Source organism: Mesocricetus auratus, unplaced genomic scaffold (assembly GCF_017639785.1).
Source record: "Mesocricetus auratus isolate SY011 unplaced genomic scaffold, BCM_Maur_2.0 Super-Scaffold_100011, whole genome shotgun sequence".
Lineage (NCBI taxonomy): Eukaryota > Metazoa > Chordata > Mammalia > Rodentia > Cricetidae > Mesocricetus > Mesocricetus auratus.
In genome coordinates, this window is record NW_024429195.1 from 9747534 (window position 1) to 9764303 (window position 16770).

Here is a 16770-nt window from a genome sequence, read left to right on the forward strand (position 1 = left end):
CTTCAAACACTTAGTTCTTCATCTCCCTTAGATGGCTACGATTAGCTGTGTGTTCAGCTGCTCTAAGTCACAAGCCACTGAAAGAGGGCATTTCTCCAGAAATACGGAAGCTGGTGGTGCTCACGGTGAGCCTGTGCTCAGACGACCCTCTCACTCGAACCTTCCTCTCTTCAGATTCTCTTGGGGTGATCGTATTGTCTCCCTGATTGCTCCTTTGCCTAGGGAAGCCTTTCTCTGTCTTGCTTAAGTTCCCCATGTCCCGCCTATGTCTCTAATTAGTCGCCTTCTAAATGGTCACCTTCTGGGTGCTTCCGTGTTCCCACATTTCACAGCACTTCTTGGAAAGGTGTACTGGTCCTGATTGTATGCTCTGGAGTAAGGGTCAAAAGGCAGTTTCTATTGGATTTATAGGTGCTTAGGAGTGAAAGAGCTGTCCAGAGCATCTCTGCCCAGGGCGCTGTCCTTTATAGGACTGAGGTTGAGGCTCTGTATGTAGAAGGATTTGCTCAGGTACCACACTAAGAGTATATCTCATGCCTCTTGCACAAGGCCCAAGCAAGCAATCTACTGTAACAGGATAAAGCAGAGCCTCCCTGTGTGTACAGCTGACTCCATCTCCGTTCTTATCCCAAGTAGCAGGGGAAGCTGGCCGCAGACAGTATCCAATGCCAAATGCTGTGGGTACCCCCTTGATGATGATCAAGAAAATCTTGAGGAACAATAATTCAGGATCTACCCAGTCCAAGCCACTTTGAATCTGGAGGACTGTGACCTCCTAGACCCAGTGCTCACCACAAAAACGAGGGTAATCCACAGCTGAAACCAAAGACTGCACAGAGGGAATTTCTACCCATAGCCTCTGCTCCCTGAACCCCAGCACATTCTGTTTCTAGCTCTGTGGACTGTGGTGTATTTTACTCCTAATGGTGTCCATCCCCATTCTCACAACAATGTGGCATGTAGTGCATCTACCGAGTGTCCTGCATAAATTGTAACGGACTGTTTTCTTCCCCCATCTTATAGATTCCATAAAGGGCCATAATCAAGTCTTAGGTGACTTCTCTGAACTCTCCACAGTTCACAGCACACAATAGATACATTATGAACTTTGTGGCCATTGAAATATGAAGTGTTCCATCAGAGGTCACCCACTTCCCTCTGGGGTACCCAATCTCCAGTACATCCTGCAAGCAGCTGACAGGTCAATTTTCACAAGGTCCAGTTTATTTACAATTCCTCATAAAGTCTAAATCCTTGGCCCAGCCTTGCCAATGCACCGACAGTAAAGTTTTCCAGGGTCAGGTTCCTGTTACTACTCAGAACTGATCCGTGACGTCAGTGGACCCATCGGGGTCCCTCTAGCAGTGGCTCATCTAGAATATCACCTTTTTGCCTTAGTTTCTTTTCGGACACCTTTCCACTCCCATGCTGACTCCAGTGACGGTGGCCCTACCAAATCTATGAGAGGGGAAGCAGTGGGCTTGCCGCTAGAAACGAGCCTAAGCTGACAGGATCAGGACAGACACCGACCCAAGCCAACAAGACACCCTGAAAGTGTCTCTGGAATTTTATCTTCGTTAACGAATGCCAGTTTCCCAGATGTTGGCTTCTCAAGTCAATACCACACGACACTGGGCTCAGAGAACTCAGGGAGAGAAGCGTGAAGGACAGAAGGGAGCTGGGTTTTGAATGAGCACTCTCTACCTGCCATCAGAGACAGAACCTACCCACAGACCTACTAGGTCATACACAATAGCAAGTGTTGTTTGTGTGTCAACTAGTCTGGTCCGGGTGTTCTTCCCATGCCATCAAAACAGTCCGCTGGTAAACCTCCAACCTCACTTGATTGTCTGCACCCTGGCTGAAGCTGCTCCTCCCTGACACGACCTCTCCTCGGCCCAGCCCTGTGTGTGTGTTCCCCAAGACCCAGTCACAATTCATCTACTGCAGAGCATGAATCACCCCCTAACCTCCTCTGGCAAGAACGTTCTTGACCAAACCTTTTGCCTTTAATTGCACACTGGCTTCTTACCGCCTTTTTTGTGTAGATTGCCTCAAATTTCACGTAAATTCCTCTCTGCTACAACCAGAAACTTCCAGAATACTTATCTGACTGTGGCATACTGGCTGGGCATGTATCACAATCACACACTTCTTAATTCAGTCCAGAATTATTTTAAGTGATTATGCACTTTCTAAATAGCATTATAAAACAGAACTCCTGACAGTGCTACAAAATTACAAAGCAAGAAATAAGTAAAGTCAATACTTCAGCATCTAATCTGTTTTGAATATTAGCAAAATTATTCCCATATAACAGAAAATCATTTTTTTTCTGTTATCCATGCACTTGCCCACTGCAGTTTCTGATCACAGTGCTATGCCATTTGTGATTTCCTTGGGATTTTTAATTAGAGCCTTCAAAACTAGCACACCTCTGAAACACGTCCAGTTACTAGTTACAGCTGGGTCATGTAGCCCCCTTAGCATTTCAGAAATGATAAGTTCAGCAAGAAAATAGAACTACTTGTCGTGATGGACTCTCAAGAGAGACTGCAGTGCAAATGTGTCAAACTGGAAACCCTCCCCTCAGCATTTGAAGCCTGATTTGTCCTCTGAAGTGTTGTGTCAGACATTTAAATTCCGGGCTGTTTCTGAATGGCTGAGAGGCAACTATACTTATTCATCTATTTTTTTTAATCAATCATTCAAGAGTTTCAATGTCTCCTCCTCACTGCCTGTCTTAAGGCACAGGCTGGATGTCCCATTAGCATGCAAGATTTCCTGACAGATTTGTTTTGTAATTTACTCTGCTTAGTGCTTGTGGTTTTGTTGGAACCAGCACGAATAGACTTGCTACTGAAATCCCACGAGTCTCCTCAGTGAGCCTCCATTTCATTAAGGGCCCCTAAGAGAATCTCAAGGCTGGAGTATCACATTTGGAGTTAATGACCACAGGTTAGAGGTGGGCCAGGACCCCTTAGGACTTTCTTCCAGGCTGACCATGGTAACCAAGTATGCGTTACTTCAAATGCATGTGTGGTCCTGGTCCCCATGCTGTGTACTGGGGAGCTTGGTTGAAAGAACGTATCATTGGAAAATGAAATGATACAGAGAAACGGACTAATAAGGGTCCATCCTATATAGAAGCAGCACTGCGAATACCCATCTAAAACTGTTAGCTTTTGACTCTGGCAAAGCCCCTGGCTGCCTCTGTAGCAGGTGATGGATGGTTGTAATATGCTAGTTACCACAGCAACTCAGGCAACTGCACAAAACATAGCTAGAAATCAAAAAAGGAATTAATAGCTCTCCTGTTTCTTGGCTTGTCACACTGAAATAAAAGGCAACCCTTGTCTAAACAGGAGAATTCTTGGCTAGTGAATTCTTCTGTTGATACTGAGTGAGCCTGGGCTCCACAGTCTACTTGGATATTTTAAGTCCCGTTCGTGACACTAAATTTGAAAATATGCACAAGTGAACTGAACTTTTATCTGTCGGGTCCTTGCACAGTGCTAAAGAGGGAAATGCTACCATGTGGGAGCAGGCTGGGCAGGATATGAACCTGTAATATCAGCTTTGTCTTTGCAGCTAGGAGGCGTCACACGTCTCTGTAAGGCCTGTCTAAGCATTGGCTTAGTCCTCTCGGAAGCAGGAGTTGGGAAAATTAGCTTTTTGTCCTAGCTCAGCTAATGATGGGACCTTGGGCATGACTCCTTCCTATGCTGCCTTCTAGATTTCCATGTGTGTGTCCTGAAGTGGGGGGCGCCTCCCAATGCCTGATCCTCAAAGGTTCACCTATGAAATTCCACCAGAACACTTAATATCACCATCAATCGACTGTAATGGGCTGTGTTTTCTCCTAGTAAATAAGAGACCTTACAGTCTGTGGATGGAAAATATTTCTACTCTGCAATGCAGGCAGGATTCGCGAGGGATGTACTTCATTTCTGTTGCGCGGCTATGTCTTCTGTCATGGCGGTAATTATTGGATTTAAGGAACTACATTTTTCAAAGGCGCAAGTGTTGATGACTTTCCCTCTTTGGCTTTTCCTAATTTATTGCCAGCCATCACAACGAGTCTTCATTTCATTAATAAAAGAACATTATTGTGCATTTTGCCTTTTAGTCCATCCATTATTCATACTACCTAGGAGGTTGGGGCATTAATCTCAGGAAACCGCTCCTTGCTTACCCTCACTCTGTGGGGACTACGTTATAATTTGCCTGCCATTAAAATTAAACTAACAAATCGATCCGGTATCCCTCCTCATTTTATTGTATTTATTGTCATGCTATTACTGCTCTGTTTTGTTTGGCTGGTGTTTCCTGGGGGGGGGGCTTGCCAGGAAATGCAAAGTACCTGGAGACATTGGCATAGATTTTCCCTAGAGTAAAAGTCACCATTAAAATGGCAAAAGGAGGCTTATACAGGATAGAGCCAAGCAGCCTTCCATGCAGCTTCCTTAAGGTGACTTTCTGAAGTATTAGTTCCCGTTTTCCTGGGAAGGCTGACCTAACTTGATCAGACCCAGGACCTTGAGACAAGGTACTTAAAAGGATCTCAACTAGCCTGGCTCTCCCATCTCCACAGCCTCTCACTAGAGGGTTGCAATGGTGGCCTTTGCAGGACATTGAGCGTGGGCTTCCTGGGGCTGGAATTTACTTCCTTCATCTGCTCTGCAGCCTTGGATTTCCTTATGGAAGAGACACTGAACCTCTATGGGTCTGCTCCTTACCACACCAGCGAGCTAAGGAATTACCACAGACAGGGTTTGTCCTTCACAAATCTGAGAAAAAATAAAAACAAGCTAGGTCTGTATTTGGGGCTAGCTGCCTTTATTGTAAATACAATTCTAGCTTAGCCAAAAGGCTTGCAAAAATGAAAAAAAAAACACTAGAGTATCTTAGATGTGGTCTGGTTACCCCAACTCTACCTCCTTAAAAACATACCCAACCTAAAAATTTCTTCTCTGGGGTTCAACTATTCATTAATTTAGCAAAGATAGCATTTCAAATAGCTCCTATTACTAGTCTCATGAGGTTTCCATTTTTAATAGATGGTGCTTTCAATGTAGATCCACCCTTCACACTTAAACACAGGGTCAGGAGACATTTTGCAATGGACCAGATAGGCTAGCGTTTCGGGTTTCAGGTCATTCAGCTCTAGGATACAGTTTTCAAATGTGTCACAGCAGGGCATAAGCAGCCACCGGCAACCTGTCAATGAATGGCTGTAACCGTGTTCTAATAAAACTTAAAAAAAACGACAGCAGGAAGAAGACCCTACCACTTGTTGCAGCAATGCTCTCCATTGTCACTTTCAGCTCTGGACACCTGAGTGGAGGGAGCTGTCGCAAAAGCTCAGTGAAAGTCAGCTGCTTCCCCTGAGGACAGTACTAGGGAAACTCATGACTCCACCTCAGTGATCATCAGTTTTCTCTTTGCTAGGCAGTGAGGAGAACACAAGGCAATCTTTCCTGAATTCTGTTTTGGGGCTGGGACTGGAAAGGGTGCAAGAAAGATTGGCTCCAAACCCCAGGCTTTCTGCCACCAAACTCCCTTCTCTTAAGGGCTGTCGCCAAAGCTCAAGCCTTTGCGGTTTCTAACCTGGTGTATGGTCCTCACGTGTTTCAGAGTCTTTGATTCCAGCTTGTCAACGTGTATGCTCTTTCTTGTAGACCTTAGGCTGCTCCCTGGGAGACAGGCTCCTTTGCCTTCCTGCTTATTAACGTGTGATGGCTGAGTCTCATCAGGAAATGTGACTAAGGCCTGCTTGCAATATGCGGCAGAAATGCGTATGTAGAAGACTGTAGATATTTACTTTTAAGTCAAAAAGAGGGGCAGTGAGGTAAAAATAGATACCAAGTAGTATTTAGTAGACACTGAGTTGTCTAGGACCCCCTGGAACAGAATAGACTCTCTTCAATTCACACCCACTGAGGACTTCGGGTGTCACAGTTTTGTCTTCTTTCTAGTTACAAGCTGAATGTCCAGCAAGACATTGTTGTTGAAATGCTCTCAGAAGTGACCTCTGAAAACAAATCAAAACAGCATCTGCTTGGCTTGGTGAAACATGACCCAGGCGGCTCACTATTCCTGGATATACATGTAATATTTATAACTCATTTTCACTGTGTAGTCCTGGCCAGTCTGGAATTTGCTACCTATACCAGGCTGACCCTATACTTACAGACATCCACCTGCCTCTGTCTCCCAAGTGTGGGATCAAAGGTGGGAACTGCATGTCTCATTATTCCTGCCCTTCTTGTCACAGCAACAGACATGGAGTGCTCTCAATGTTTTAGAATCTGGTCTGAGACCTCAGGGGACACCTGCAGGGCCCAATGCTCACTGTTTCCTGGAAGCTTCTGCGTCACCAAAGCGTGACTGATTTTGAAGTTTGTCTATGACACTTTTGGATGCTTTAAACTCACCCCTCTATTACAGAAGAAGCCAGGGTGGGGCAGGGGCTAGGAGTGGCCAATCATGTGTCTTTATAGAAACATCTGCTCCCCTCTGGCAGCCTCTGGGACTCAGCACAGCAAGGCCAAGGCCACTTGCCATCCAGCAGGCCTTCTTGGTCATGGCTGGCAGAGCTCTGTCTGCTGTGCTAACAACATGTTGCCAGTCCTATCTGGTGTCAACAGGGACACCTCGTTCAAACCTGCACCAGCAAGACGCATTTGCCAGGCACCCTTCCTTTTAGGAGCTGAGCATGACAGCATTTGATGGCCTCCCAAAGCCAGCGCCTGGCTGCTGGTGCGCGGCCTCATTACTCACTGTTTCAGAAGGGGGCGGTGACACCAACACACACATCTACATCATGCCTGGGAACTCAGTCACCCCTTTGTCCTAACTCATCTCTCCATTTCATCTGATTCAGCATGGGCACCCTGTTTTGATGTTTGTTTTATTGAACCGAGTTACTTCATTTTAGCCGCGGCCATGGTTTGCACACCTCAGACGCAGAATTCTGTTCTGTGTGTTCTTGGCCGCGGCACCAGCCATAGGGATGTCTCTACTTGGGAAAGGTAGGAATGATTCAACTGGGCCCCCTTTGATAGGCAGATGGATAGGGCAGATGTACGTTTTCCTGTGACATGAAATAAGGAGAAACAATGCTCTAGGGGCTCAGGGGGTGGGGCAGCCTAGTGAGCTTGGGCTCTGGGTGTTAAGCCCTCCTAGATAAATTGGTCAGCCAGTTCCCTGGCTGTAGGAAGAGTAGAGGTGCTGAGAACAGGTTGGGTCGTGAAAGAGAGAAAGGAAAATGGACCCCCATCATGTCGATACTAAAATGCCAATTAAGAGGATCCCACCGATTTGGGGCACCTCCCGGAGAGGGATTTACCAGCTGACACCCTCATGTGAGCTACTTTGTAGACACAAGTGGGACCCTGAAGAGCTTCTCTCAGAGCAGCCTCAACAGCCAGGAGCGCTTATAAACACAACAACTGGGAGCGGGGTCGTTTGCCTGTGACAATTGTTTATGTTGAAAAGTTGGCCTGCCACCCTGGGTAGATGAATGTTCCCACTTCCGTGGAGATAAAAGGGACGCATTTGTGATCAGCAAGGAGAGCGTTCATTCTGGGGCTAAATGGCATTATAAAACTTCCTAATTAAGCATAGATGGCAATGAGATTTTAGTGTCATGTCGCCCGTTTAGCTTTACATACTGTGTACGCTGTTTAGTGCAGCAGTAACTATAAACACTGTTGTTACTGCCCCCAGCTGGAAAACAGAGCAGTTTATGTGTGGAAGAAAAAAGAGATTATGTCCCATCTGCTCCTGCCCATTATTCAGGGCTGTGTCATTTAGTCTGAGGATGGGAACTGCCACTATAGCTTATAGTTAGTCTTTTTAATACTGGCTCACATGTATTAATTATTATGTTTCCTTGACACATTGAGCCTATCCTATGAGTTGTATAATTCCTCAGGATTTTCCATTTTTTTCTGAAATTAAATGGATTTAAGGATGACTTTCTTCCTTCCTTCCTTCTTTCCTTCTTTCTTTCTCTTTTTAAAAGCACAAATAAGTATACATGTAATTAGACACACCTGATGCCTAATTTTCAGCCTCTATCAATTCTATATGTTCGCATCTGGCTCATATACCCCAGGACAGGAGACATAGGATAAGAAAGGCTGCAGCATGGTACAATTCAATTTACATAAAGCATGAAAGAGAGCAAGACTAATTACCACAGGTAGACTTTTCAGTTAGCCTTTATCCCTGGGACAAAAGCGCCCTCTGGGAAGGGCCCAGGAGGTGCTTCCGGGTGCTTTGGGGTGCTGGGAATGGTCTGTGCCTGGTACAGAAATTGTTTCAGGAGTGTGCACAGTGTGTGAAATCTACTGGGAAGACTAGCTTTTGTGAAACGTGTACCCTTCCGTGTCACTTCAGGGTTAAAGAGTCTGTGTGCAGGCAACTCGTAATGAACTCCTCCTCCCCCAAAGCTAATTTACTTAGGTAAGGGGAGCACTGGCCATGGGACCCCTCATTTAGACCAGTCCTGAAGGTACAAAACACCTTCTCTGGAAAACTCACTTACAAGTCCTCCTGAGGCTGGGTTTCCCTCTTGTGAGCAGATCTATGGCCACGACCTTACCGCATTTTTGCTCTTTGTTTTGAGACCCTAATTATTTTAACAAATAATTAGGAAAAATAGAGAGAAAATTTATACATATTACATATAAAGTATATCTGTATCTATACACACATGAGTATAATGGTATCCTGGTAAAACTTGGCAGTCTGATCCATGAGACAGTGTCAGGCAGACACCATGTTGCTGCCAACAGATTCCATTGTTTGAGGAAAACAGATGGCAAAGAAGGGGGCATGGGGCGTTTCTCAGCTTTTACCTGGAGATCATTTTGGAGGCATTAAGGTGAAGAGAAGTTCCCTAGGACTTCTCAGAGTTCATTTCTCAAACCATCAAAAGTCATCTTGTTTGTGGGTAACTCTAGAGAGATACACACACAATGCCCCTTGCAGGAGGCCAGGGCCATTGACTGGAATAGGGAATGATGGGATAGAATTCACAAGCTGGTTAAACAAGTCAATATCCCCAAAGACCCCCCCCTTGCTCAAGCAGATAAGCCAACTAATAATCTGACAATTACGAAATATCGGAAAGTAAATTCATGCAGTAGCTAGGTACATAAAGGGAATTTCGGGCGGGGAGGGGGGAAGAAAACGGTAAAACAAAACAAAACAAAAAGGTGGAGAATTTGAAAACACAAGCTTACCAACACACACAATGCATTCTGAAGCCCACTGTACTAGGAGGCGTTTCTACTGCTAACGTGTAAATGCATTGTTTCGTCACCTAGGGAGGTTAAGGCTGGGCTGAATGGCTTTAAAATGACAGTATATACTTCTATAGAGTACACACTAAGGTGTTCCGCAGCGCCATTTATTACAGGACAGAAGGGCTCTGGACACATCACCGCTTCAATCAGCAACAACAGGCAAATGCTTTGGCATCGACATGGAATATACTGTCCTTTTAACCGGAAGGGGAAATCGATACTGAGCATGTGCGATGGAAGGAAAGCTGGCAAATGTCAGTGTGAATAATGGGTGAAAAGAAGGAATGAGGGGGTGTGGCATCTCAATCAAGATTAAAACGAAACCGATAAAGCAGCATATGGACTGGGTAACAAATCAAAAACATGTTTATCCACTGAAGGAACTGGTAAATGGAGACTGCCAGCACGTTGCCATGGAAACACTGACTGTTGAGCTGCACCATCTCATACCTTATCCAATACATTCCTGGTTGCTGGTAGTAGTCCAAAGACCCTGATCTCTTGATGGTAAACCCGTGGTCCAGCTGAGCAGAAAGAAATGGGGCAACTCAGTGGATCAACATAGTGCTCAGGAATTAAGACTCCAGTCCAAGCTCTTCGTTAACTACATACGTACACACACACAGTGACCAGGCCTTTTCTGCAGAGAAGCTAGCTAATAATGCAATCTGTACAGCGAAAATAAAATAAAATAAAAAAGACAAAACACAAAAACCCCTTACGAGTATCTCGGATGCCAATCTGCCAGGATAGCTCTAGTCTGTCAAACAAGTTTCTGAGTGTGCATTAAATGATGTCCTCAGTTCCAGAGGCTATACACACCTCTTCTGTTTATGCAATAGAAAGTGCTTTACAGGTAAACTAAGTCAGCAGTAGTCACTGTGAGCCTGCTGATTGGACACCCTCCCCAACAACACCCAGTAGGCTTAAACTCACAGCTTTGTAACTAAGAAATAAAGAGGAAAAGATGAGGCTTGGAAACTGCACACTTTACAAACATTTAGAGATAAGAGAGAGTTGGTCTTCAAAAACCATAGTTATTCTTAATTATATTCCTGAACTGAAGAGATGAGATAGTAGTACAGTTTCTCTGGGAAAATTAAATTAAATGAAAAATAGCTTTCTCTGAACAGTAGAAGCACATATGAACAGTTAAGTGTTTAGCATTAACAAAAGGCACATCAAAGTTAACACCAGGTAAGTTCCCAGTACCATCCATTCTGGAATGATATGTCAGCGTTTGGCTACCTGGGAATAAAAGCCTTGGTGCCAAAATCTGGAGAACAATAGTCCTGCTGCTCGCCTGTACCCCTGTTCTGCCCACCAAGGATGCACCTTGCTTTGGAAATAGAGACTCTGGAGTCCTTTCAAGTGTCTCATCGATTTGATGTTCCTGACAGCTTCTACTTCTAACCACAAAAGGAGGCATTTCGAAAACATGCTAGGGTACCAGGCATTTAAACTGAAAACCACTGGGAAGATTGGGTGTTCTGATTGGAAACTGGACTGTACTAGTGTTCAGAGAAAGCCACGTGAGGCTTTAATCTTCAAAATGCTTGCTTCCTTCCTTTCTTCCTCCCTCCCTCCCTCTCCCCTCCCTCCCTCCCTCCCTCCCTCCCTCCTTTCTTTCTTTCTTTCTTTCTTTCTTTCTTTCTTTCTTTCTTTCTTTCTTTCTTTCTTTCTTTCTTTCTTTCTTTCTTTCTAGAGAAAAAATTGGTAGCACACTTGCTCTCTGAGAGGTGATTGTGTGGCCTCTATTTTAGGCCACAAAGAGGGTGGCAAGTAACTAGTTCTCTCCTGCCATCTACAGGCAGAGTGTCACAGAGCAGGGCAGGCGCTATTGAACCAAGCTTCCCAGCATCACTATTAGCTGATTCGTATGGATTTGTTCAATTAGACTGAAATGCTCTGTTTGCATGAACAAAATTCAAAAGGACGATGTTAAAGCATTAGGAAAATTATCAACCAAAACAATAAACAGCATTAAATGGGGGAAATATGTCATCTTAGTCATGGGTTCTTCATCAAGCTGGGCAAATCTAATCATGCCTCCCTCCTGTCTCAGCTCTCAGAGAGTCCACCGTTAAAATGTCATCTCTAATTCCATTTCATGTCTATAAATTGCATTTTAATAACCTTTTGTTTCCCTATTTTTTAAATCTCTCCCAACTGATAGGAAAGGTTTCAGGACAATGGAACCCTTCTTGGAGGCAGACTATCTTGGATTTATGGACCGCGGGGATCCTCCCCTAACCTCACTGCTCAATCCAACAGCATTACGTTATTTTCCCTCTCTCAGAAGGGCCCCACGACCCTCAAGATCTCCAGTTGGTAATTGCATTCCCAGCCAATTGGAGACCCTCGTGCAGCCTTCACATGAAGTCGCCATTTGGCCTTCCCTTGCTCTCAGTAGTGCATGGAATGAGAAACAGGAGAAGTGGCAGCAGGGACAAGCCAGTGTAGTTCAGACTACAGTCATGTCAGAGATAACACCTGGGGGCAGAGAGTGCTTGCAAGACTGTATGCCCTTTGGTCTTTTGTCACTCAAGAAAGCAACATGTCATAAACTCCTTTATAATCATTGCTGCTTTGTGTCCTATGTAAACACCAGTGGTATGACTGTTTCCAGAAAAAGAAGAAAAAAATAAAAGAAAGAAAAGAAAAAAATCTGCAAACAGACACTTTAGTCTAATTAAAAAAATTCCAGGAGTGCATAAAAAAGAAAAGAACTATGTAAGATAAAGACAATTTAAAGTAAAATGCATCAATTTCATAGCCTCCTGGGAGCACATACATGCTCAGGTGAAAAATCTGTTTGAAGGAGACTTAGTTTTCACTTAATTTATCAAACAGAAGTCACCACTGTGTTGTATTTATTGGAGAAGTGCTTATCATGGGGGAACAAAACCAGAATTATTAAATTGTCAAGTGGTATTTATAGACTATACCATTCATAAAAGGTATTTAGTTCACCTTCCACTATTATTGCTTTGTGGTCATACACAGAGTTTGGAAAGGCATATTATTTAACACTAATCTTATTTAATCTTGTGATAGAACTTGCTTGTACGTAAAACCAGAGCCAAGATTATGGAATTTGCCAATGCTATTCTTAAAGCTTAAAGCAAGGCAGTCCTAGTGGCCAGCTTCTAATGCCCAGCTCTGCCCTATGCCTTGCAACTCAGAGTCAGCACTCTGTAACTCATATTTCTATTGTGGTGTGGTTGACTTGGAAAATATGTTAGTGATAAACTGAGACTTCTCATTTCACAGTAGCATTCATGCTGGGCACTGTGACTCACACCTCAAGAGTCTGAGATAGGAAGGCTGCTTCAAGTCTGAATGAAGCCAACCTGGGCTACATAATGAGTTCTAGGTCAGCATGGTGTACAGGTGAGACCTTGTCTCAAAAAGAAAAACAAAATGAAACAACAGTGACAATAACAACAAAAAAACAAACCCAATAACAAAACAAAGAAAACAACCACATTCAAAATAGTGTAGTTGTAATACTTGGAAAGAATACCAGGGACAACTGATATTCTGTTGAGACATTTTGATGACATTTTAACAGATTCATAATTTAATAAATTCATAAAGATTTGGTTTCAGAATTTATCAGCATCTGATTAAAATAGAGTTTGCCCTGAAACATGTATCATTTGCTAACTGGAAAATCACACCGAAGTTTCTGTCCATAGTCATTACAGGACTCCCAGAATACTTTAAACAAATCATTACTAAACAGCCAAAGCAAACCATAGACCAATAAAATGAAATTATGGAGAAAAAAAACCCAGATGGGAAAGATATTCTCTTAAAAGCAATAAGCCATGAGCAGGACTGAGAAACAATCTTTTTTTGTGGACAGGGTGCTGGCAATCCATTCCAAAATGGTGGCCCACTGAAGCCAAATCTTTTGGAAAGACCAGGCCTATGAAAATAGAGTTTTGGATTCACTGTGTCTCCTCAAGAGACAGTGGCTTGCAAAAAATTCCTGGTGGATGTTAGCTGATGACAAAGAACACTGGCACTCTGGAAAATATGGAGGGCAGTTGATTTTTTTCCCACTGAGTTTTCTTGGAAAGAGATAGAGAGGCAAAAGGAAAACCTTGACTGTGTAAAACCTCAGCATTGCCCAGGAACATCTAAAGGAGTTTACGGTCTATGGACATCTGTTTACTCATGTGTCATCACCCGCACTGTACTGAAAAAGGTCCCTGTAGGACTGAGAGACGCAGACAGCAAGAGCAAGCTGGTCTTTGCGCCACCTGCAGAGTCAGGAAGTCCCTATCAGACAGGTAACTGTCAAAGCGGTCCTTCCACACTCTAGCAGCACCAAAAAAGCGAAAAGGAAAACGGAACACTGGAACACCCATAGAACGGGTTAACCACAAGCACTGTTCATTAGGTGAGCATTAAGGCTGTCCGCAGCATGAATATTCTCCCAGGGTTCACTATCACCCTAACTAAATGCTTTGTTGAGAAAAGGGGGACAACCTGAGTGTCGCACGGGGTGTCCTGCTAAGACAGACGTAGTCTGGCTAAAGAGGAAATTGTTAAAAACTCAAGTGATCTGAGATGTGGATATGTATGTGCACTCCAGAATTTGACACCAGGAAGTCTGAGGTTTTAGAATGTCTCAGACCAATCTCATCTTTGTTAGAGAAGCTATCAAATTACATATAGTGTATGCCTGCATGTTCAGATCAGGAGAAAAAAATACCCAGTGCAATCTCATCAAACAAAATGGTAAATGATAAAAGATGTCAACTTAACAAATTCCTAAGGAGCAAGACACGCGATTTCTCTGGGCGTCCCCGGAAATTCAGTCTCTCTGCAGACCGCTCCGTGTTTGCATTGTGCTGTTTCCCTGTCACCTAGATTTAGTGTTGCCCCAGACTCTCTGCTCTGTGGTCTCCCTCCCAGCTCCCCTCCCCTTGCAGGTCCTGGCTAAAGGACATTGAATGCTTCACCGAGAGTCAAGAAGTTTACACTGGCACAGAGTCCAGTTTGGGGAGAGTTTGTTTGTTTGTTTATTTGTTTTAATAAATCATGAAATGAATATATGCTGCCAGAGTCCCTGGAGGTGTTGGATAATGAGGCACTCAGGGAGACACTCCACACACACACCACCTCCCCTGCTGCCTGAAGAAATGACCCACTACGCTGCCTCTGGGAGGAATCTCGGAAGGAATGCCTGTCTCTCTCGGGTGGGCTGCCTTTAAAAGTTAGAGGTGAATATTTCAGATGCTTACTGCTATGACAGAGACTCCGGCTGCTGTGCTGTTCGGCTTGGGGCCCGTGTTGAAATGTTTCTTGATCTTGCCAGCTACTGACAGCTGATGCTCATTTTCTGGGAGACCGTCATCCTGGAGGGTAAAAAGAGTGAGAGACAAAGAAAAAAAAAAAAGAAAAAATGAGATACGCGGAAGTGAGGTCGAAATGTGAATCTCAGGTCAGTATCTTAGGACTGGAAGAGGTCAGAGAGCAGTCAACCAAGGCTTTCTCACGAGCCTGTCCTTAAAGGGACGGCGCCCGCTGTCTCCCTTTGCTGCTGGTATTTGAACTGCTGGTCCTGTACCATCAGACCCTCGGAGGTTTGTCTCCAAAACCAAAATATACTGACTTTGGTTTCTAATAAAATCTATTTCCAATGTTGGCCCCATAGACACATGTATGTTCAAGGAAAGGTTGATATGGCCAAGTCAAAACTCCTGGGCCCAGCACCTCTTCCTCTCCATAGCCTGTGATTTAGATCAAAAGCTAAGGAGATGAGCACAACTGGTCACCTGTGTGGTCATAAATAAAAATTTCCTCCAGAGCTGCTCAATTGGCCATTCTAAAATCCCAGACAACCCCTTAGGTGAAAAGTTCTTTCCTAAGTTTTAAATCGTCCTTACTGCCTTCAAATCACCTTCCATTAAGACCCTGTCCTTACGACACAGTCCCTGCTAAAGCTCCTTTTAGCTAAGGCTTCTGCTCTCTGCTGGGCAGTGAGCCAGGTGACCTAACGGTAACCAAGGATGTACGCATGCCTCACCACTTACTGGTTCACGGCGAAAGGCTGAATGATCTTTGAGTGCAGGGACTGTACTTTGCTCACTGTTAGATCCCAGGTCTTAGGACAGTGTCTGGGAACATGTCACACATTTAATAAGTAACTATGGAATAGACGAATGATGGACGGTAGGGCCTGTATCACTGTCTGGCATAACCCAAACCTGGGAGAGATGTCCATTTTCAGACTTCTTTTTTTCTTTCCCCTTCACCACTTTACACATCATTTCTTGTCTCTGCCCAGAAAAAGAAATCTGCTGTCCCCAAGCGCCACACACGTGTTATGAATGAGCCTCTCTCTGCGCACGGGCTCTGCTCCTCCTTGGTGCAGGTCATTCATTTATCCAGTGGGTATCAACTACGTGTCTAGATGGGAACCAAGGTTTCACTAGCTGGTGAAGGAAATGACAGCAAACACACAAACGGACCCTCTTCTTTGGGACCCGCCCCCCCCCTTTTCTTGATGACTCAGGTTCAGATAACCTGTTCTAAGACACTTTCCTTAGTCAAGCACAGTCCATTCCAATGGCTTTTCGTTAGCTCCCCAATGTCTTTTATTTTTGTCAGTTTGATCATGTACCTGTATTTTCTGGTATCGATTTAACTTATTCGTCTACCACATTATACATATTCATGACACGTCTGTTATCTATGGATCCACCTGTCCATTATCACCACACTGTACCACCTTTTCCAAGTTTTCTGCAATCGTTAATGCAAGCACTTGGTTCTCTGACCTGTGAACAGTGGGTATTCACATTACAATAAACATATGGATTTCCAGAGACCCCCCATGGAGGGCCTTACTTGCCTGGGGAACGGAGTGGGGATTGGGTGGGGGACTGGGGGAGTTAGTGGGGGGGGTGGGCGGGGGAGGAAGGGAGGGAGAGGGAGCTGGGATTGACATGTGAAGCAAACTCATTTCTAATTTAAATAAAAATTACTATTTTATAAAGCAAATAAAAAACCCATATGGGTTGATGGTGAGAAGAAGGAATTAACTAACACGTCTTTTTTGTTGGGGTGGGGTGACACAAATCTGGAGGAAGAGTTTCCAACAGTGAAGAGGGAAAGAGTTCCCGTTTTACAGAACGAGCTGGGAATAGATGCTCAAGTCGGATGATGCTTGGGGAGGTTACAGAAACAAGAATGGGTGAAATACCCACTGTGCTGAGGCCTAGATCAGGGATGCCAGGCTATGGCCCCTACCCTCGGGATGCCTGCTTGCTAATGGGGAGAGAAAGGGCACACACTGGACCAAATTATGTAAGAGGCCAACAGGATAAGAGTGGTTCCAAAGCTCGGTGGGAAATCCCAGTGCTGTTGAGAGGAATGAGAGCATTGCCCCACTGTGAAGGGCTTAGAAAATTGTTTGTGGGGGATGGATTTGACA

At 44.4% G+C, this 16770-nt stretch overlaps 1 protein-coding gene across 7 annotated transcripts in view; it reads right to left on the reverse strand.

Moving 5' to 3' along the window:
• The window catches only part of Dclk1 (doublecortin like kinase 1), a 283576-nt gene that overhangs the window by 7478 nt on the left and 259328 nt on the right, over nt 1-16770 (reverse strand). For 5 of the 7 annotated variants that reach the window (XM_013118991.3, XM_040754407.1, XM_005077890.4 and 2 more), the window contains one exon: nt 14576-14689. In XM_013118991.3, coding sequence (XP_012974445.1) covers nt 14576-14689 — 114 coding nt within the window. Of the gene's footprint in view, nt 1-9767; nt 9842-14575; nt 14690-16770 lie in introns of all 7 variants that reach the window. The other 2 variants (XM_013118992.3, XM_005077892.4) reach the window with 1 other exon arrangement.